The sequence below is a fragment of the Rhinolophus sinicus genome, chromosome 10, assembly GCF_057876585.1.
Source record: "Rhinolophus sinicus isolate RSI-liver-muscle chromosome 10, RSI-T2T, whole genome shotgun sequence".
Classification (NCBI taxonomy): domain Eukaryota; kingdom Metazoa; phylum Chordata; class Mammalia; order Chiroptera; family Rhinolophidae; genus Rhinolophus; species Rhinolophus sinicus.
The window spans coordinates 2,259,786-2,281,526 of record NC_142510.1 but is presented as its reverse complement, the minus strand read 5'-3'; the positions used below and the strand labels follow the sequence as shown (position 1 = coordinate 2,281,526).

General features: G+C 50.3%; 1 protein-coding gene and 1 long non-coding RNA gene across 4 annotated transcripts in view; one reads left to right on the top strand and one right to left on the bottom strand.

Annotated features, from left to right (window-relative positions):
• Positions 1 to 21,741, top strand: part of EEF2K (eukaryotic elongation factor 2 kinase) — a 53,228-nt gene that overhangs the window by 4,081 nt on the left and 27,406 nt on the right. For 2 of the 3 annotated variants that reach the window (XM_088801167.1, XM_088801165.1), the window contains exons 3-5: positions 1,023 to 1,084; positions 1,402 to 1,929; positions 14,965 to 15,286. In XM_088801167.1, the coding sequence (XP_088657293.1) occupies positions 15,041 to 15,286 (246 nt within the window). In that variant the 5' untranslated portion in view covers positions 1,023 to 1,084; positions 1,402 to 1,929; positions 14,965 to 15,040. Of the gene's footprint in view, positions 1 to 1,022; positions 1,085 to 1,401; positions 1,930 to 5,210; positions 5,364 to 14,964; positions 15,287 to 21,741 lie in introns of those variants that run through there. The other variant, XM_088801166.1, reaches the window with a different exon arrangement.
• LOC141569457 (uncharacterized) lies at positions 11,445 to 18,311 on the bottom strand. The gene is made up of 2 exons (XR_012493114.2): positions 17,193 to 18,311; positions 11,445 to 13,578 (listed from the first exon to the last, which is right to left on the bottom strand). It is a non-coding gene; the product is annotated as an uncharacterized LOC141569457 (long non-coding RNA).

The following is a 21,741-nucleotide window of genomic DNA, read 5'->3' as shown; positions in this document are numbered from 1 at the left end:
GTAGGAAAAATGTAAATATAGTTGACCCTTGAACAAGGCTTGGGTTGGGGCGCTGACCCCAAAGCTGTCAAAAATCCATGTATAACTTTTGACTCTCCCAAAACTTAAGTTGTCCCTCGGTGTCTGTGGGGGGTTGGTTCCAGGACTCCCACAGATACCAAAACCCACAGATAAAGTAGCCTGTATAACATGGCGTGCATCACTGCGTACACTGGCCCTCCACATCCACGGAGTCCCAACTGCACATCAGAATGACTCCAGGGAGTTACTGAGAAAAATCTGCGTGTGAGTGGGTCCGCGCAATTCAGACCTCTCGTTCAGGGGTCAACTATATATCCACATGCATGTCCAGACGTCGTGTCCCTCTGTCTCTGGTCTGCCTGAACCTGTGGGTTCCATGTTTGCCTGGGGCTCGCCTTGGCAAAGCCTCAGCACTCCCTCTCGGTCCACGGGAGAATTTGGTCGCTCACACCATTCCAGCCCGAGGAGGCTCTAAGAACTGGGGGTGGAGGGGGTGGGGGGGACAGAGGGAGTGTGGCAAAGCAAACTATTTAAACATCCCCCACTACGCAGTGCCCTCCCTACTGCAAGCCTGTCCCTTCCTCCTCCCTCTCTCCCGCCTGCGGGGGGGTCTTCAAATTCCTCACCCCTTTTACTGCACAGAGTAACTCAGCCGACCCTACACCTGCAAGAGCCCGGAAATATAGATGCCCTCTGCCGGGACCACCCACCTTAGAAATCTTTTGGGCAAGTTGTCTCTACAGGCCTCAGTTTTCTGATCTGGAAAATAGAACTAATGAAACCTACCTCATAGGGTTGGTGTGAAGATGAAATGAGATAAATCACTCAAATATTTCTGTTATTATTTTTATTTATAAGATTTGTGACATTTCTACAATTTCACTAGAAAAGTACCTGGAAGGCTATAATATCAGAATGGTCACAGTTATCATTAGTTTATTTCCTTTTCTTTATGTCTTCCCATATTTATCCATTTCCATATTTATCCATTCATTCCACAGGTATTTATTGCGCCAGGCCCTGTGCTAACAGATAGGAAGGAATACAGCAATATCCTAGACAGGTAAGGAACGGGAATGTTAATGAAATGACACAAGTAATTACTCAAATAACTGCAGTTGTCATTAAGTGCCGACCTGTTTAAAGGCAAAAATCAGAAGAAAAAAAAAGAACAAAACCAGTTGCCTATAATAAAAATATCCTAAGGTTATGCATAGAAATGTATACAAGCAATGAGATGGGGTGACTAGTCATCTGCGGAAGGACTCCAATACGGAACTAGGCAGGATGCGAAACGGGTGGACCAGGGAGGGGCTGGCTGTCTCTTCCTTCCGGAATTACCCCCTGGGAGAGCGCCCCCCAATACTAAATATTCGACAGGCTGGGAAGCCACGGACGCAGTGCCCGTTATCGTCCTGGAGCCGGGAGACGTGCGCGGCGGCTGCTGGCGTGGTGACGGTCACCGGAGGGCGGTCACGTGAGCGCTGCGCCGTGCGCCCGCCTGGCCGCAGCTCCGCCCCAACCCCAGCTCGGCTCCTGCCCCATCCAGCCCAACCTAGTTCAGTCTGAGCTCCGCTCCTACCCGGACCCGACGCCTGTGCGCCCCGCAACTGCCCCGGCTCTGCTGACGGTCGCCTGCGCTCGCTCCCAGCGCCCCGGATCCTTCCAGCAGCTCCCCGTGCCCTGGGATCGTTCCGGCGGCCCCCGCGCCCCAGGATCAATCCATCTGCCCCGGGCGGCCCCGCTGCCTCCCCGGAGCGCCGGCCCGCGCGCCCCGCTCGCCGCTCCCCGGCACTCGGGGGGCCCATCCGCCCTGCGCCCTGGAGCACCGGGCCGCGAGCCTCTACCAACTCCTGTGGATCCTTGCAGCCGTGGTCAGCGGCTGCCGCGCCTGTCCGCCCGAGGGAGGTAGGTGTGGCTGGGGTTGGCACCGGTGGCTGGTGGCTCCCGGCTCGGACGTGCAGCCCCGCGCCCTGAGCGAGCTCGGTCTGGGGCTTGGAAATGGGGCCCGAAGCTGCGCGGAAGGACGTGGCGGGCGGGGGTGGGGGTGTGCTTCTCTGATTGAACTCTCAGGCTCAGTGTTTGCTTCTGTAAAATGGGGGATTCGCGCAGATTAACGGCAGTGTCTTTTGGGAAAACACTTGGCACGCGCTGGGCTGGGAGAGGCAGCTTGGAAGTCTCAGCCTGGGGCGCCTCGGGGCTGCAGAGGGTGGGGGCAGCGCTGCAGTCCTGTCGGCCTTCAGGGCCCGGAGCCATATCCCCCACTCAGGCCCCTGAATCGGAAGCCCGAAATTTCAGGAACCTCGAGGACAGTGTAGACGCCTTCTTGCTGCGTTGGGTGTTGGCAGGCTCGGTTGACACGTGCGCCAAGGGGGCGGACATTAATATGCGAGTGGCGGTGGGGGTGTGGGGGCCTCCAGGGTAAGTCCGGGCCTAGATTTGCCCAGTTGCGCCCCTAGTGTGACCGACGGACTTGCATGGGAGGGGGGCCGCTAACTCTGGGGTCTGACTTCTGGATCCTGGCCCAGGGCGCTGCCTGCCTTGGGGCCACTCAACCTGGAAATTGAGTACCACAGTGCACGCCTCTGATACTACAGAGGAAACCGAGGCTCCGGTGGCCTAACAGCCGACTCGAAATAGCAAATGGATTCAGGGTGGGAATATAGAGCAAGCAGGGGGAAGGTGGTAATGCCTGATGTGTGGTCTCTGGAGGGTGCGGAAGGGTTCATGGGCAGGCTTCCTGGAGGAGGCCATGTTTGATCTGAGCTGGAAAGGATGCCCGTGGAAGAAGGTAGGGGTTAGAGACAGGCATGCAGGTGTCCTCTGCGGCCTCCACGGCACCTTGCATTCATTCCTGTGTTCCGGAATTAATTCTACAAATACGATAAACCTTGGTGATGCGAATTCAGGTGTAATATGGTTGGGATTGCCATCCCCCTCTGTTCTCTTCTCAAAGGGAAGGGTCCCGAGATCTTTTCTTCTGCAGGAGGGGGAGGCAGGAAATCAGGGGCCTGGCGATTTTGAACCGGTCTCGATTTACACGTGATCACTTGTGTACTGATTTATGGTCTTTTGTGCTATTTGTGAAGGAACAGTAGGTTTCAGCTGATGAAGGCTAGATCACTGATTTGATTTTAAAACATTTTTAACGTATTATGTGGCAGAGGCAACTATTGGTCGCCAGTACCCCATCCTCTTCTTCCTGGAGTATGACCCGGATGCATTTCCCAGGCTCCCTCAGTGTGGTGGACCACATGACTGAGTTTGCCAGATGGAATGGGAGAGAAAATAGTGTGTGCCCCTCTCCAGCCCGGCCCCGAAAACCCTCCCCTTCTTTCCCTCTCCGGCAGCCGAGTTGAGAGGACTCTTGAGAACCTGGAGGAAGGAACCCAGGCCACTGAGTGACTGGGGGGTGGGGTGGGGCGAGCCCCTCCTTTCCTTCTCCCCTGGTGGTCTGTGTCTGTCTGCTGAAGAGAATGGGCCTCCAGTGAGCTCTTGGGAAGGGCTGTGGGTGACACTGGGGCTTGGTGGCTGTGGCCGTCCCCTCGGGGGGGGGGTCTGGCAGCATGAACTGGCTTTTAGGCCTTTCTTCTGACACTGCTCAGATTCCCCAAAGAAGTTCTTGTCCAGTCTTCGGCCGGAGCGGCGTCCGCTTGCCCGGACACTGGGAGCAGTGTGCAAAGAAGCTGAGGGTCAACAGCAGAAACCCCGATGCGTTCAAGCTCGTTCTCTGGGAGTCACTCTTTTCTGGTCCGATTCACAAGCTGAAGCAGAAAAAACCGAGGATGGGACTACCTTCAAAGTAATAGGGGCCGACCGGACTGATGCAAACATACGAGGTTTTGTGTTGGGGAGACCAGTTCTGACCAAGAAGCTGCAGACTGCTACCCCAGCGGACTAAGAATGTTCTAGAAGGAGGTAGTTGTAGTGAGCACCGTGGGATGAAAGCGGCTTGGGCCTTAAAGTATTGCTGGATTAACCTCTTGTAGCCAAGGCTGATGTGCCCAAGTAATGAAGGTTTCAGAGGAAGGAGCAAGCCACTAACATGCTGATGGTAAAATAGAAGGTGACAGTCTCCGGGTCCCCAAAGTACGAGGGCTGTGCGACACTCAGAGAAGCATTTCAAACGGCTGGAAAGTCAGAGGGTGCAGTGTTCAGTTCTGATGCAGTGCTTTCTAGACCTAGCAAGGACTCCACAGGGAGCAGCTGAAAAACAGGTGGCTCGACCACAGAAAATTTCTCTAGGCCAGTGGTTCTGGAACTTTAGAGAACCATGGTTTGGTGGGGGGTTGGGGGGGGGTGTAAACACAGATTGCTGGTCCCACGCCCAGAGTTGAATATAATAGGACTGGAGTAGGGCCCAAGAATTTGCACGCCTGAGTTCCCGGGTGAGGTCACCTCTGCCGCTAGTGGTCTCAAGACACTTTTTAGGACGGGCTTAGCAGGTGATGACAGAAAAAGCCCCAATGCATCTGGCACTGGCTTCAAACCCAGCTCCCCCACTCTTTCTAGCCATGCAATTTTGAGCAAGTCACTGAATCTCTCTGTTTCTCCATTTCCTCATCTGTAAGATGAAACTTATAGTGCCTGTCTCTTGGGGTTCAGAGGAGACTTCCTGGAGGAGGTGACATCTAAGCTGAGGCTGAGGGATGAGCAGAGGAGTGGGCCAGGGGATGGGTAGTGGCAGAGCCAGGATTTGAACCCAGATCTTTTTATCCCGAAAGCCTGGTCAGGCCAGATCCTGGTCTTGGGTGCTTTTTGAGGGCCTCGCCATGATCCAGGCTTTCCCACCTAGGATCTCAGCTGTACCCGCAGGCAAAGTAACCTCCAAACGCCTGCCGTGCCCATTACATCAGCAGAAATTGTCAGCTTTGCTCCAGTTATTCATTCATGCAGCATACATTTACAGGGAACCTAGTGTGTGCCAGGCATTGTGCTCTGGGCTGGGAGCTAGAGAGGAGTTAAGACACGGCCCCTTTTGTTCCAGACGCTCACGTGGTCTGGCCACCGAGAGGCTGTTCAGTTAAACAGAATTGCCTCTGAGGAGTGAGACGTGCTGTGTCCTGGTTTCAGGGAGGACAGTGTGTCCTGGGTACATGAGAAGGGTGCCCAGCAAGTGATTAACAGTTAAAATTCAAGCCCTCATGTGCATTTTGTGAATCGAAGCTGTAATGACAGTAATTTGTGCTTTGTATTCTCCACTGCGCCTTTCTGATTTCTGGAACCGTATCATAGCCTGTGCACCAGACCTGTCCTCGGTGAACAAAACACCGGGTGTGGTGGGGACGTTTTTATGTGCCTCCACGGAGCCTTGGTTCCGCTGCGGCTTGCTGTTGCCATCAGTGAGTAAGCTCACTTCTGCTTTGCTTCAGGGTGTGTGTGGACATTTGTTCTTAAGAGGAGAGGAGGAGAGTGGGTGGGGACTTGGAATTCCACCAGAGTTGTTGGAGGGCAGGTTTCTCAACCTTTGTGCTGTTGACGGTTGGGTGGGATCATTCTGTGCTGTGGGGCCGTCCTGTGCATGATGGTGTGTTAGGCAGTGGCCTAAACCCACTAGAAGCCAGTGGTGACAACCACAGATGTCTGCAGACATTGCCAGGAGTCCCTTTGTTGACAAAATTGCCCCAGGTTGAAAGCCACTGTTCGAGACTATATTTATCTCCTGTAGTGACTAACAAATGACCACAAACTCGGCTTAAAACAGCACAGATGTCTTATGTTATGTTTCTGGAGGCCAGAAATTCAGAAGTCAAGGTGTCAGCAAGGCTGCCTTCCTTCTGGGAGCTCTGAGGAGAGTCCGTTGTTTCCTTGCCTTTTCCAGCTTCTAGGAGCTGCAGCGTTCCTTGGCTGGTGGCCCCATCTTCCACCTTCAAAGCCAGCACCACTCCATCTCCACATCGTCCTCTGTGGCCCTGGCTTCCCTGTCACTGTCCCTCTTACTGCCCCTCCTGCCTTCCCGTGAGGAGGACCCTGTGATTACATTGGGCTCAAGGGATAATCTAGGACCATCTCCCGTCCCAAGATGCTTAATTGAATCACATCTGCAGGGTGTCTTCTGCCGTATACGGGAGCATATCCACAGGTTCTGGGCATTAGGACCATTAGGATATCTTTGGGGGGCCCATTATTCTGCCCCCCGCATAGACGGTTGGGTCTGGAAGGAGGGAAGTAACTGTGGGGGTGGTCAGGGCATCACGGCAGCTGGCACTTTGGAGTTCCAGTTCTCTGATCTCACTGACTCCTCAGAACAGCGCCTGGGGGCAGGTACTGTTAGCCCCGTTTTACAGACGAGACCACCCAGGGCAGGCTCTGCAGGAGGTAAACATTTGAGCTGCCTCTTGGAGAGAGCAAAGGGGTTTGGCTTTGGCAGTGAACGGGACAGGCATTCTAGGAAATGCAGGGAAGTGACAGCGTGGTCATGAATGGTGACTGGTTCCTGGATGGGGCAAGAGGGGGCGGTGACATGGCAGGGAGGGGCAGACAGATGAGGACACCTGTAGGTCAGTCCTCTTATTCGGACATGCGGACACCATCTGCATTATTTCTCACAATAGTTTACAGATGTTTGCGGGTGAGCACCCCACACATGCCGGGGGCACAGATATTAGTATGACACGGACATGAACTCGGCCGCTCAGGGCTTGATTTAGTAACTCTTCATGCTGCATGTTTGTCACCAGTCCCACCCTGGGAAATAAATAAAACACAGCCAGGAAAGGTATTTGATTAGCCCTGTTGGTCCCTGTTCAGTGTCGGTAGCTGTGGGAAGTCCCAGCCTGTGGGACGTCACAGCCCCCACTGGGAGCCTGCTGTTAACGACGCCCCTTCTCAACTATGCCCCTTCTCCCCCCATGGGGACCGGGGTTCAAACGCAGCCTCAGGGCAGCGCAGGTTCTCCGTCACTACTGGGCTTCGCCTTTGGTTTTTCACCAGCTTTATTTAATTGACCATTGAATACTCTCTCTTTAGAGTGTCCGATGTGATGATTTCATGTGCGTATCCATGTGCAGTGATTCCTGCCACAGTCAAGAGAACAACACGTCCATCCCCTCACGTAGTTGTCTTGTGTGTGTGCAGTGAAAACACATAAGAGCTGCTCTCAGCAGCTCTCAGATATACGATCCAGTATTGTTAACTAGTCACCCTCCTGAACATTAGATCCCGGGGCTCGTCTTCTGGCGTAGCTGAAGCTTTGCACCCTCTGACCGACACCGCCCCACCCATCCCTGCACCCCCACCCCCACCCCCAGGCCCTGGCAGCCGCCATTCCTCAGCTTCTCCGAGTTTGGCCTTTTTAGATTCTACGTATGAGTCAGATCATCCAGTGTGTCTTCCTGATCTGGCTTATTTCATGCAGCAGAACGTGCTCCAGGTTCATCTGTGTGGTTACAAATGGCAGCATTTCCTTCTTTGTTATGAAGACTAAGATTCCACTGTGTAGAGACACCAGCTTCTTTATCCGTTCCTCCTCCATCGATGGACACAGGTTGTGTCCCTACCGTGGCTGTTGTGAAAAATGCTGCAGTGAACAAGGGGCTGCACATACCTCTTCCAGAGGGTTTTTGTTTCTAGTTCGGAGGAAACTGAGGACTCAAGCTAGAGCTCGACATGTCCTTGGAACTAGCCGAGTGCAGCCCCGGCAGCGCAGCCCTGCTCAGTTTCCCTCCCAGGGAGGCCTTATGGGTGGTGGGCAGCCGCTTCTCTGCCCGGCAGCGCCTGTCACTGGCAGATGAGCGTGTCCGTGTCAGGGGTTTCGCGTGGCGCCCGGGACGCAGGAAGCTGCCCACAGGGGTAATTGGTCTATTTCAGTAAAAATTACGCATTTTTGAGGTGGGTGGGGGCGAAGGTCTGCTTTCCTGTCACTTGGTTGCCCCACAAAAGCCTCATCTTTCTCTCTCTTGCTGAGATGAGCTCTCACTAAACTGGGAGAAGCCCGCAGCTCCCTCTCTTTGGAGGAATACGAGAGCTCGTGGCACCAGGAGAAGACCTGCCTGTCTGGGGGTGGAGTGGGGAAGGGACAGCAGCTACAGTCTCATTTACTACCGCAGGAAACCAACAGATAAGGACCGAAATAGATCAGTGAAGAGGTAGCAGAGAGAGCATATTATTTAGAGATGTGGCGATACCTGCCAGGAGTCACAGCTGGAACAGTTGGAAGGGTTGTCTCTGGAGGTGGGGGCCAGGGCTGCCCACGTACGGTCGCAAGGGCTGTGCACTGGGGCTGGGCAGTACCCACCCTGTGTGGCCATGCCCGGTGGCCCTCCTAGGAAAGGGGTGTTGTTTTTAACCATGTGCTTTAATAAAAGTATTATTTTTTTAATTATAGGGAAGTGATAGACAGTGGCCCCAAGTCCTGCCTGGCTGGGTTTTGGACTTTTTATATTGCCGGTGACAAAAACAAAACAAAACAAAAAACCTATGTGTAACCAGCCAAATTGTCTCCCCCAGCCCCCCAAAGGCAAGCGTTGATTTCATCATACAATTCACAAGTCCAGTGGGAAGTTGGACACATTTGGATTCAGGGTTTCAAGGATGTCATCACCATTCATTTTTCTCTCTGTGTCTTGTTCTGCTCTCCATCAAATGGCAGCTTTGTTCTCTGGTGACCTCAGCCCATCTCAGCTTCACAACCAGCTTCCCCGTGTCCTGTCACTCAATCTCAAGCCTAAGTTTACCTGCGTTCAGGCCAAATTGGTTTGACTTGAGTCACATGCCCACCTCAGTGGTCACGTGGCCACATGCTGTGGTTGGCTTACACCTGGGCCGGATGACACACCCCATTACTGGTGGGTGCTGGGCAAGGTGTGTGCACTGGCTGGCTCAGCGCAACTGCTGGCTCCCGGGAGTGGCGGGCGGCAGATTCCAGCTCATTTCTTCAGCAGGAAGGCAGCTCCTGGGGGTGAAGGAGCCCCGAGGACCAGTGGTCGCTGAGGCTTGGCCCACAGGCCTTGAACTGGGCATGGGAAACGTCGTTTGCCCCAGCGGCTGCCAGAGGAGCCCTTTACAGCAAGACCCCGTGAGAGAACGGTTCCGTGGCCAGAGCCTAAAATAGCCTGTTCCCTGAGGACCCCTGAAAGAAGCCTGGTTGCCTGCTAACCAGCCATCCAGGTCACCATCCTGGCTGGGACCTGAGGCTCAGCCCCCTTATTCTATGATAATAGAAATGATGATGTAGTAGCTGCTCTGTGCCAGCAGTCGGGGTAGCGGGTGGGCACAGCTCCGCGTCCCAAACTGGAGTGACCACGCTGAGGCTCAGTGGCAGAGCTGGGGCTTGAACTCAGGTCTGCCTGACTCAGGACCCCACTCTGCCCCTTCTCCGTAAAGTATCTTTCCAGGGTGTGTCGGGGGCTGGAGGGAGGCAAGGTGTACGTGCCTGAGTGAGGGCAGAAGAAACCCACTAGAGAACCCTGCTTTTCTGGGAGCCGGGGTCCTGTCCCTGCACCAGTCTCTTGCTCACAGGAGCAGGGAGGCCCCCGGTTAGATGGACATTCCCAGGAGACTGGATGCCCGGGCTGGTTTTAGAACAGGCATCGCGGGGCTGAGTTATGGGCCGGGGTGGGCTCCATGCCAGCTTAGGGGAATCCAGCATCCTCCAGTGCCCAGGCTTCATGGGAAAACGTGGGAGCAGCTGCCAAGTTAGAACTCTGGGGGGAGGCCACAGTTTTCCCAGGGTAACCCTACCCAGGCATCAACTTGTCATAGGGGATGTGATGTGACTTTTTATGATGTGGGAGAGAAGGGGCTACTGAACTAGATAGAATCAGCAAGAGGTAAGGGAAGAAGAAAATTGCAGTCGATTATATAAGGTTAGATAGCAAAGTTTGAAGAGTGTCAGCCCAGGACTACTGTCATGCTACCCTGGGCTCCCTCTGTCTCATGGATCTGCCATCCTCGGGCTTCTTCCTCATGGTTAAACATAGCTGCTGGAGCTCCAGCCATCACACCGTCATTCCAGCCAGCAGGAAGGAGGGAGAACAGACGGCACACTCCCTCCTTTAAAAAACCCTTCCCTAAAGTTGAAAACAGCCCTTCTGCTTATATCCCCTTGGCCAGAACTTGGTCACATGGTCACACCTAACTGCAGAGGAGTCTGGGAAATGTAGGCCTTATTCTGAGCAGCCATGTGCTTAGCCAAAAACTAGTGGTTCTACTATTAAGGAGAGGAGGTGTTGGAGGACGGTTAGCAGGAGCTGCCACATCTGCCTTAAGAGCAAACTTACGACAACTGAAAAGCTGCAAAACAGATCTGTTCCCTCAGTTCTGGAATCAGGTGCCTCCCGAGTACAAGGCTCGGTGCCAGGCAGTGCAAGGGTCACGGCAGCTCCTGTTGTTGCCCAGGCGGAGGAGAATGTCAGGTGTGTGGTGGGCGTGGCCAGGGATTGGGGTCCTGGGGATAATTCACCTGTGAACGAGCCGTGCGACCTGTCAGGCCACTTCCCCACGTAGCATCCCTCACAAAAGGGGGAGTTGGTGAGAGGAGTTCATTTGATCAAGGTCACCAGCAGTCCACTCCCCTACCCACTGAGCCACACTGCCTGGAGGCCTGCAGCTGTGGCTCTGGCCCCGCCCCTGGCACCATCCCCACCCAAGAGGCCAGTGACCTGGGGGGGCTATTGGTAGTTAGTTCCAGGGTCCACACCATCTTGGTCGGCAGGGATTCTGGCCAAGGGCTGACCAAGGCGGAGTAGGTGCCGGGGCTGGGGAGGGAGGGGAGAAGTGGGCACAGGGCCCCGGGGAAGATTTTGGTGACAAGCAGGGTCAGGTGGGGCTGGCATTGAATCCAGATGGTGACTGTGTTTTGCCCTGAGGGTCAGAAACAAACTGGGCAAGGTGACGCCCAGAGCAGCGATTCTCAGACTGAGTCCAGAAATCAGTATGGGCGGTGCATTGAGAAAAAGGAATACACAGAAAGAACGAAAGAAAAGAAGTAAATAGAGTAGAAAATAGCAGAGTGCCTTGTAAACAGTAAGGCTAAGTACAGTTTCCTGAAACTTTAGTTTACATTTTATAGGTATGTGTGGGGTTAGGATAGAAATATATTTCCTGCTGTGATAACCGGCAAGAAAGTGCCAGAGCTCAGACTAGAAGACTGCCTGCCAGTGGAAAAGCTGTTAAGAATCATTGGAATTACCTTGATCTAAAATTTGTAAAAAAACATTTTACTTATTTATATTGAAGGCAATCCAGCTTTGTAAAAAAGTTAAAATGGTCTAGAAGTGTACAGAATTTTTAAAAGTATCCCCACCCCCAGCTGCCAGACCCCGCTGCCCATCCTTGTGCTGGCAAAGCTCCCGTGGGTCCTCCAGGAAGGTTTTAATGCATCTACAAACGTCCTTTTTCTTTCGACACCCAGAGGGTCACCATAACATACCTGGTCTTCTGCAACGTGCTTTCTAATTTTAACAGTTTTTCTTGACCATCTGTTTTTCAACTTTAGCTTTATTGAAATATAATTCACAAATACGATCCATCCATTTAAAGTATACAGTTCAGTGTTTTTTAGTATATTCACAGAGTCATGCAACCAACACAAAGTCAGGTTTAGAACGTTTCCACCAGTTCCAAAGAAACCCATTGGCCATCGTTCCTCATTTCCCCCCAACTCTCCCCTCCCCCAGTCCTAGGCAACCATTCGTGTGTTTTCTGTCACTGTAGATTTGCCTATTATAGACATTTCATGTGAATGGAATCTTCAGTCTGTGGCCCTTTTGCAACTGTCTTCTTTCACAGACCATGATGTGTTTAAGGTTTGTCATATATCAGGACTCCATTCGTTTTTGTGGCTGAACACGCTTCCATGTGCTACACACCACACTAGGTTATCCGGTCATCCATCCGTTGATGGACACTTGGGTTGTTTCCCCGTGGGCTATTAAAAATGCTGCTATGAACATATGTGTACACGGTTTTGTGTGGACATGTTTTCGTTTCTCTTGGGTACACACCTGAGAGTGGAATTGCTGGCCATGTGTGTATCTTCTTCAGAGAAATGTCTGTTCAAATCCTTTGCCCATTTTTATGTGGGTCGTTTGCCTTTTATTTGTTAAGTTATAGGAGTTCTTTGTGTAAAACCTTTATCAGGCATATGATTTGCAGAAATTTCCTCCCACTCTGAGAGTTGTCTCTTCCCTCTCTTGATGCTGTCCTTTGAACCACAAACGTTCTTAATTCTGGTGATGTCCAGTTCATCTATTCTTTTGTAGCTCGTGCTTTCCTCATTACACTTTCTTGTCCAAAATCATTGGCTGTAAATGTGTAGCTTCTGTTCCATTGATTTTTCTGCCTGTCGTCATGCCAGTACCAGCTGCCTTGATTACGGGAGCTTTGTAGCCAGTTTTGAATTCAGGAAGTGTGACTCCTCCAGCTTTGTTTTTCTTTTTCGAGATTGTTTCGGGTATTCCAGGTCCCTTGAATTTCCCTATGAACCTTAGCACCAGTTTGTTAATTTCTTCAAAGCAGCCAGCTGGGATGTTAATAGTGATCAGATTGAATCTGTAGATCAACTTGGGAGTGTTGTCATCTTCACGACAGTAAACCTTCTGGTCTGTGAGCACAGGGAGTCTTTCCATTTTGTTAGGTCTTCGTTAATTTCTTTCGACTTGTTTTTCCGTGTACAAGCCATTCACTTCTTTTGTTAAATTGATTCTCAAGTATTCTTTTTGATGCTGTTGCAGGTGGAATTGTTTTCTTAGTTTCATTTTTGAATTGTTTATTACTAGTGTATAGAAAGAAATACTGTTGATCTCTGTATCCTACAACCTTGCTGAACTCTTTCTTGACTACAAGGTAGGACAATTAAGTTCGTGAACTCATTCTAGAAAAAGTGCTACATACCTCATGGCTGAATATCACTACAGTCACCTTCGAAGTACTCCCCTTAGGAAGCTATGCACTGACGCCAGCGCCTAGTCCAGCCTTCAAAGCAATTCTGGAACTCTTTTTCTGGAATGGCCATCAGAGCTGTCGTTGTATTACCTTGATGTCCTGAATGTCATCAAATATCTTCCTTTCAATATTTCCTTTATCTTCGGTAAAGAAAGAAGTCACTGGGGGCCAGATCAGGCGAGTAGGGAGGGTGTTCCAATACAGTGATTTGTTTACTGGCTAAAAAGTCCCTCACAGACAGTGCCGTGTGAGCTGGTGCATTGTTGTGATGCAAGAGCCATGAATTGTTGGCGAAAAGTTCAGGTCGTCTAACTTTTTCACGCAGCCTTTTCAGCACTTCCAAATAGTAAACTTGGCGAACTGTTTGTCCAGTTGGTATAAATTCATAATGAATAATCCCTCTGACATCAAAAAAGGATTAGCAACATCTGTGCAACAAGTTCGCAAACTTAATTGTGAGACCTCATATCTTTGCATGTCTGTGTGTCCAGAGCTCCCGCTGTGGGTCACGCAGCCTCTGTGGTGTGGAAAATTGTAATTTACGTAACAGGCCTCCCGTGGTGGCCACTGTGGGCCATTCCTGGTCGTGTTGCCGAGAACACTCTTGGGGCCACTTTTTCATTCTGGGGCATGAAGTGAACGCCCGCTCTGTCCCAAGAACTCTTGGAGGCACTGGGGGTACAGACAACAAAAAAGTAAATGAGGCGATTTCAGCTTGGGAAAATCTCTACAAAGAAAATAAAACAGGGTGACAGGCTAGGGAGTGACTGGGTGTGTGTCTGAGAGGGGATCTTTGTGGGTTTTTTTAATTAAATTTTTTTTTCAATCACAGTTGACATTAGTTTCAGGTGTACAGCCTAGCGGTTAGACATTTATATAACTTACCAAGTGATCCCCTGATAAATCTAGTCCCCCCATGGCACCATACATAATTATTACATAATTATTACAATATTATTGACTCTATTCCCTATACTTTACATCCCCGTGACTATTTGGTAACTACCAATTTGTATTTCTTAATCCCTTCACCTTTTTCACCCTCAACCCCCCTCCCATCTGACAGCCATCAGTTTGTTCTCTGTATCTGTGAGTCTGTTCTGTTTTGTTTGTTTGTTTATTTTGTTTTTTAGATTCCACATATAAGTGAGATCATACAGTATTTCTTTCTCTGGATCATTTCATTTAGCACCATCCTCTAGGTCCAATCCATGTTGTTGCAGATGGCAAGAGTCCGTTCTTTTTTATGGCCGAGTAATATCCCACTGTACTGTATATGTACCACCTCTTCTGTATCCATTCATTTGCTGATTGACACAGGTTGCTGCCATATCTGGGCTGTTGTAAATAATTCTGCAGTGAGCATGGGGGTGCAGATGTCTTTTCAAATTAGTGTTTTGGATTTCTTCAGATGAAGACCCAGAAGTGGGATTGCTGGGTCACGCGGTAGTTTTGGTTTTAATTTTTTGAGGAATGAGGTAGGTTCTTTGAATTGAGGAGTGAGAGGAGATTTCTCTAGAGAGGTGACTTTTGCACTGGGGCCCCCGTGTTAGCAGATTAGGGCAGTTGTTCCCGGCCCAGGGAACAGCAAGTACCCTGAGGTGAGCATGGGTCCCCGGTGTTCACAGAACAGAAAGAGCGCCAGTGTACCTGGAGAGTCACGAAGGCTGGGAGGGTGGGGGGCTGGCCAGAGGCCAGACTAACCCAGGCCTTGTTGCCTTAAAAGGTGTTTTGATTTTACTACGAATGCGAAGAGAAGCCAGGGAGGGGAATGACTTGATCTAATTCACGTCCTAAAAAGATCATTTCAGTTGTTTCAGGAGCATTTCTTTTCTCTGCCTCATTTTAAGCACTGAGTTCTTGGAAGTGGAATTACTAGGTCGACAGGTTTGCGCATTGAAAATATTCCTGCGTGCTGCCTGCCAAGTGCCTCCCCAAAAGATAGCTGTCGTTTTCACTCTGAGGGTGCCAGCTCTTACTGTCACCTGCGGCATTCGGGGTGAGGTGCTCCCCCCGCAGCCCCACCCCAGCACCCATTCTTTTGCTTCCATTTTGCAGGACCATCCCCGCTGTGTCTGCCCAGTAACTCTGGCTGTGCCGCCCACCCCTTGGGTAAAACGGGCACCGTGGAAGCATGGCAGACGAGGACCTCATCTTTCGCCTGGAAGGTGTTGACGGTGGACAGACCCCCCAGGCTGGGCATGACGGGGACCTTGATGCAGACAGCGAGGATGAGGAAGGTTATTTCATCTGCCCCATCACCGATGACCCCAGGTCACACCAGAATGTCAATTCCAAGGTTAATAACTACTACGGCAACCTCATGAAAAGTGAGCAGTACAGCTGCAGCGGGTCCCCGGCAGGTTCTGTCAGTTTTAAGGTGAGTGGCCCTGGGCCCCAGGCACTTGGGGAGTCGGGGGTCTCAGGTTGGGGTCTCCCCTCTGTTTCCAAACCCTGGGCAGCTCTCTAAATTCCAGAGCTGAGGATATGCCCGCCAAGCTGGGAGGATTTTGCTGGTTTAGACCAAGTTCATAACTTTCGGGCAGTGTTTTCAAACAGTTGCCCAGGCCCCGCCCCCTCCCGGGTTGTGAAAACCTTGACCAACTTTTTAAGAAATGGAAGAGTAGAAACTGTTGGAGGGCACTGCAAATTGTAAAGATCTTACTTTGTGGAACGCATGTAGACACATGTTCCCGCACACGAGTGTGGTGGGCAGCTTCGCCTCCGGTGATGGAGACGTGAAATATTTTTATTTCACCCCTGATGTGCGTGTATGTGGCTCCAGGGACATGGTGTGAAATGTGGTTTTTCCTGTCCATTATGGTCAGAAAAGCTACTGCTTAGGGTTGGGTATCCATCGTCCTTCTGGATCGAGGCAGAAGGTACTCGGCTTTGTTAGGGATCTGTGTTCACACCACGGCAAAGTTGGTGTGAAGGAGAGGGAGAAGGGGGAACGTGGTGGGACTTCTGTGTAATCCTGGGCAGTGACAACATTTTGAGGGCAGTGCAGTTGTCCTTGTTTCATTTAATGCTCCCACACAGGAGGTGCAGTGTCCAGTAAGCAGAATGCCTGCTACCACGTCGGGATTGGAAACTAACCATCATTCTTTTCTAACTGCGGAATGAATCCGTTTTTAGAAAATTAATCATTCCAGTTCTTGGACAGCTGGATAACTTTTCCTTTCAGGGTCAGAATTCTAGCTTGAGTCTCTCTCCGGCAGGCAGCTCCAGAAATATCCCTGTGGGTCCCCTCTGAGGTTGGGGGCCCCAAGGGGTCAGGTTGCAGCTTGCCCCACTTTCCTGTCCTCTGGCGCCTTCTGAAACATACACCCACTATCCGTTGGAGAACCAGTACAGAAATGTGGTACAGCTGCTCAGATTTACATATTCAAGGGTGTGCTTTGCAGTACTGTTTTGAATGAAGAAAAAAATGGAAGCAGCTCAGATGTCCATCCAGACGGGCCTGTTTAAATTATAGACCATGGTCCTAACAGAATGCTGTGTTTGCATTAAAATAGAGATGGTGTTTCTATGCTGACTTGAAACTTTTGCCAAGATATATAAACATTTTGTGTGTGGGGGGTGGAAGTCCATGAAAAACCTTGGCACAGCGCTGATCTGTAAGGACCATCTGTTTTAATTTTCATACACTGTTTTGTTTTACATGCTTTTAAGTAAAAAAGCAAGTTGAAATATACAATCCCATTTTTATCAAAAACCTACATACATATATTAGTATTTGCGTGGCCAAAGGTGGTGGAAAAATTTGCATCCAGCAGTTGACGGTGATTTTTCTCTCGGGGAGAGGGTGCCCTGAAAAGGGACTTTGATGATCTACATCTTATGTGTTTTTAAATATTTGGAACTTTTAAAACTACATGTCTGTATTACTCGTGTGCAGAAAAAGATGTTTTTAGAAGAAAAATGAAGCAAAATAGCCAGGTAACCTCCCCTCCCCCAAACAAGGAAATCAAGAAGGTGGAGTTCAAAGTCCTCACTGAGGATGGGAGCTTTGCCTCCCCAGGGACCTGCTGGGCTCCGGTCACCCTGCTCCCGGGATAGGCTCCCCTTTCACGCCTGCCTGAAACCTCTTTCATCAGATATCTCAGTGGTGGCTCCCTGGGGACCCGGGCTGAAGACACGGAGCCCAGCTGGCCTTTTCCTTCTCTTTAGCTTTCCCTGGGGCTGGTAGCAGAGCTTTCATTGCGTCTGTCACCCTCTAATGTCATTCTCTGTTTGCAGTCAGGATTGCATGTCCCCTTCCCCAAACTTGATAGGACTCCCACCTTACGGATGAGGGGGAGCTCTCGGGCGTCCACCGTCCTTGGTCATCCGAAGCAGGCTCAGTGAGGTCTTGGCCAGTGGCGACTTCAGAGGGAGACAGCAGCTCAGTTTTCCAAACCTTACTCTCCCTGGCACTCCACAAACCTAATGTGTTTTTTTGTTTACTGTCGACATGGCAAGCTGGCGTTCTTCCAGGGTGGCTCCGCCTGGCAGGTACTGGGAGTGTATGGGGAAGGAAGGGTTGAGTCTGTTACTGTGGACTTGCCCTTTTCTGGACATTTCATATACACAGAATTACACAACATGTGGCCTTTGTGTCTGGCTTTTTTCACCTAGCACACGTTTTCAAGGCTTATCCATGTTGTGACACGTGGCAGTACATCACTCCTTTCCTTGCCGAATGTCACTCTTATATGCCTGTGCCACGTTCTGTTTGTGCGTTCATCCCTGGTGCAGCTTTGGGTCGTTTTCCCTTTTGGCTGTTGTACATGGTGCCGCACAGATCTTCGTGTGGGCATGTTTTTATTTCGTGTGGGCAGACACTTAGCAGTGGAATTGCTGGGTGATATGGCCAGACTCTGTGCTTGTCCTCCACCCCTGGGGCTTGACAAGCTTGGGTTTGCGTCCTGGGCCTGCTGTTTCCCAGCCCTGCAGGTCGGTAGGCAAATCACCTCCTTGCCCTCGGAGCCTCAGGTCCCCCATCAGTGGACTGGCACATGCCTGGCTGTCTGCCCTTAACGAGGTCACCAGGAGTCTGTCTGGGGACAGGCTTCCAGGAGGCTCATGTCATCCTGGGAGTGCTGTCACTTTGCTGGTTGTTCTCCCCACGCTTCCCATCTCGTCCTCTGCAGCCGCGGCTCTGAATCCCACTGGTCAGGGGACATTGGCTACAGCTCCTGTTTTCCACAAAGAAGATTTCTTGAGGGTTTTTAGCTTTGTTTCTTTTACAGTTATTTGTTTTATTGATTACAGAAGTAATCTGTGTTCCTTGCAGAAAACAATGACGGGGCAGGTATCATTGCTATTAAGGTCTTAGGTATATTTCAGAGTTTTCTGTGTTAGTGTAAATGTGGACATGGATAAACAAATAGGGACTTTTTATTACAGTCATAGGAGTATGCTTTTCAGTTATCAGCTTCTCGCTCAGCAAACAGGAGATGGTACATAACTTTCCACATCAATAAATACGGATCTAGTCCGTCTTTTTTTTTTTTTTTTTTTAATGATCCATACATGGGGGCCTATTGTGTGGCTCTACCACAGTTTCTTTATTTCCTCTTGTGGGACGTGTCGCTGCTGTTTTCAGTGCTGGGTTCCATAGACATTGCACGAGGCCTCTAAATGCCTGTGGCCCAGAGTTGGGCAGCCAAATAGCGGTGTGGGCCTCTTCCCATCCTAGAGCGGGCCTGGGCGTTCCCACTTCTTCCTGCTTCCTTTATGTGTCCTGGGGTGTGGTTGGCTGTGGGCCAGGAGGCGTGAGTCGGGCTGATATGGAGCCATAGCTCTTAAAGTCTGCGGAAGTGATGATGGGTAAAGAAACACTTCATAACAGCCACTTGGTGAGTGTAGCAGTTGATGTTTTGGAAAGGAGGCCTGAGGAGCCCCTGGATGCTTCCTCGTGTAAGAGCCAGAGGCCTTGGTTGCTGGGACGGTGGCAGTAAGAATCGTGGTATAAAAACGGCAGCAAGAGCCGTAATATCCTATGTGCCAAATAAATTGCAAACGCGTGGCTCACACATCCAGCCTCGCTCCCGGCATGTCCCAGGAAATTTGTTATTATTATTACTATTATTACATTTTTATTTGTTTGTTTTCAGTTCGTAGTCTCCAGCTTTGAAGACCCAAAGCCTTTCTGTTCTCTCGTCAGGGTTCTGTTTGTTTGTTTGTTTTTTATGAAACCCCCTAGACCCCCCATTCTGTGTAAGGTTAATCAGCCCCTCAACAGCTGAGTTCTAGGACCTTCAGAACTAGAGAGTGTTGCAGCTGATGGGGTCTGAAGAATCTTCCAACCCTGTCATCTTTGTTTCACTTTGATTGACACCTGCAATACCTAAAGACATTCTCACAGTTTAAAAAAAAAAAAAGCAAACAATACAGATAAAGCTGAAGTCTCCTCTCTTCCTCTCCGATCTCCAGAGAGAACCATTGTATCCGTTTGGTATAAATCACTTTTCAGACCTTTGGAAATGCATTTCTGTATACACATGCATTCATGTATATATCTGTGGGCACACACATCCTTAGAAATCTATAGTCACAATCTGTGCGTTTCCTCTGCCAGTGGTGTCCTACTGTGCGTTATGTCACAACTTGCTTTTCCCCTAAACAATGAGCTGTAGAGATTGCCCGTGTCAGCACCTTGATCTTTTTAATGGCTGCGTGCAGGTATAGTCATGCACCGCTAACAACGGGGATACGTTTTGAGAAACATGCCATCAGGCGATTTCGTCACTGTGCGAACATCCCAGAGGCACTTGCACAAACCTGGACGGTGCAGCCTCCTACACACCCAGCTGTGGGTGCAGCTCCTGGGCTCCAGGCCTGTACGGCGGGTTCCGTACTGAACCCTGGAGATGGTTGCAATAGGATAGTAAGTATGTGTGTATCCAAACAGAGAAAAGGGACAGTGAAAATATGGTATAAAAGATAAAAAATGGCACACCTGTAGAAAGCACTACCACAAACAGAGCTGGCAGGACCGGAAGTTGCTCCGGGTGAGTCAGTGAGTGAGGGGTGAGTGAACGTGGAGGCCCCGGACGTGACTGGACGTGACTGTGGGCTTTACAGACACTGGACACTTAGGCTGTGCTCAATTTATTAGGTTGGTGCAAAAGTAATTGCGTTCTAAAAGGTTAAAAATAATTGCAAAGACCGTCATTCCTTTTGTACCAACCTAGTAAGAAAAACTACACAAGATTAAATGAAGCACAAGAGAAAATGATGCAATCAAGAGTCACGGGAAATACGAGGTGGCCTTTTTTTCTAAGTAGGAAGCGTACACTCTAAAATGATGATACAAATGTAGTACAGGAACTACATAAACCAGTAATAATTATTTATGGTCGTTCCCAAGTGCTGCGAGTGACTGCCGCAGCGTGGCTCGGCGACAGGGACCTGTCAGCTCCATTGTAATCTCAAGGGACCACCATCCTGTATATGGTCCGTTGGTGACCAAAATGTCGTTATGTGGTGCGTGACTGTTACAAGTGTATGAAATCGTCCCCTGTGGACGGGCAGGTTGTTTGCAATGCTCGACGGTTATATAGCATTAGAAGCACTGGCCATCTTTGGGCCAGCGCACCTGGGCACACCTGGGCACACCTGGGCAGGTGATCGGAATGGCTGGGTCACAAGTCATTGAAGAGGGTTGATAACCAGAGGTGGCAGTCCCTGCTGCCACTGCCCTCCCAGTGTCCGAGAGGTCTCATTTCCCAGGCCTGCATAAACACCTGTGCTTCCTAACGTCACGGGTGAAATGGTAACACACCAGTGCTTTTCAGCTCAGGCAGAGGTTGTGCGAGCCCTAGGACACCAGTGAGCCTCTGTTTCTGGTGGGGACATCTCTACCCCAGGCTGGGGAGCAGGAAAAAGAGCTGACCACCAGTAGTCCAAGCATTCTTCATTGTCCTTCATAAACAAGGAAGTGAATGTTCCCACAGCTCGTCGGCGGTGGATGGGGACCAGTCACGGGGACCAGATCTTAGCACAGGACTTTCAATGCTGTGCTTCAAAACGAACAAGCAAAAAACAGTTGCGTTAAACCCATTCGTTGCCAGTAAGGCATGGCACGTGGGTTTGGAAAAGAAAGGTCATTTTGTCCCTGTGAAACAACACACCCTCTAATTCTAAAATAGTCTTTTCCTTGACTGTTTATTGTTTCATGCCACAGCCTCCAGCCAGGAGGTAACTTCTCGTTATTAAATGTGGGGGCCCCTGTCTTTTGGTGGCTTAGGGAGTGTCTGAGTCACCGGTAGAGGCAGGTAGAGTTGGAAAGTCGTGTGTCCCAGGCAGAGAACAGGGCATATCCGCACATACGCTCAGAACACCACAGATGGCCTCCCTGCCATTCACAGCCACTGGAGTACACAGAGGACTGGGGCACTTTTTCAGAGCACAGAAATTCAGCCACTCCCTCAGTTGTAAACATGTTGACTGCAGGATTATTTAGAACAAGGAAGCTCAAAGTCTACCTGTGGAGAAGTGCAGTGAGTGCATAAGTGAATAATGATAAACCCATACAGTGCATTATTGCGCCGGCTAACTTGTAGTCATGATGTCGTGTTTGTGTTTTCAAAAGCTCAGTAATTTGTTCGCTGCCCCTTGGAGTGTAACTTAGCAGGACCTTTTGGGAGGAAGCCTCCAACTATGTAGCTTTTAACTGTGATCCAGCAATTACACTTCTAAGAAGCACGTCCCACTCTTCCACAAGTACCCAAAGGCTGGTTCACACATGAGGGGTTCATTTCAGCCCTGTTTGTACTAGGAAATGTTTAGCGAGGATCCAAAAATCCACGCACTGAGGTTAGAGAAATGTCTCTGGGAACATTTATA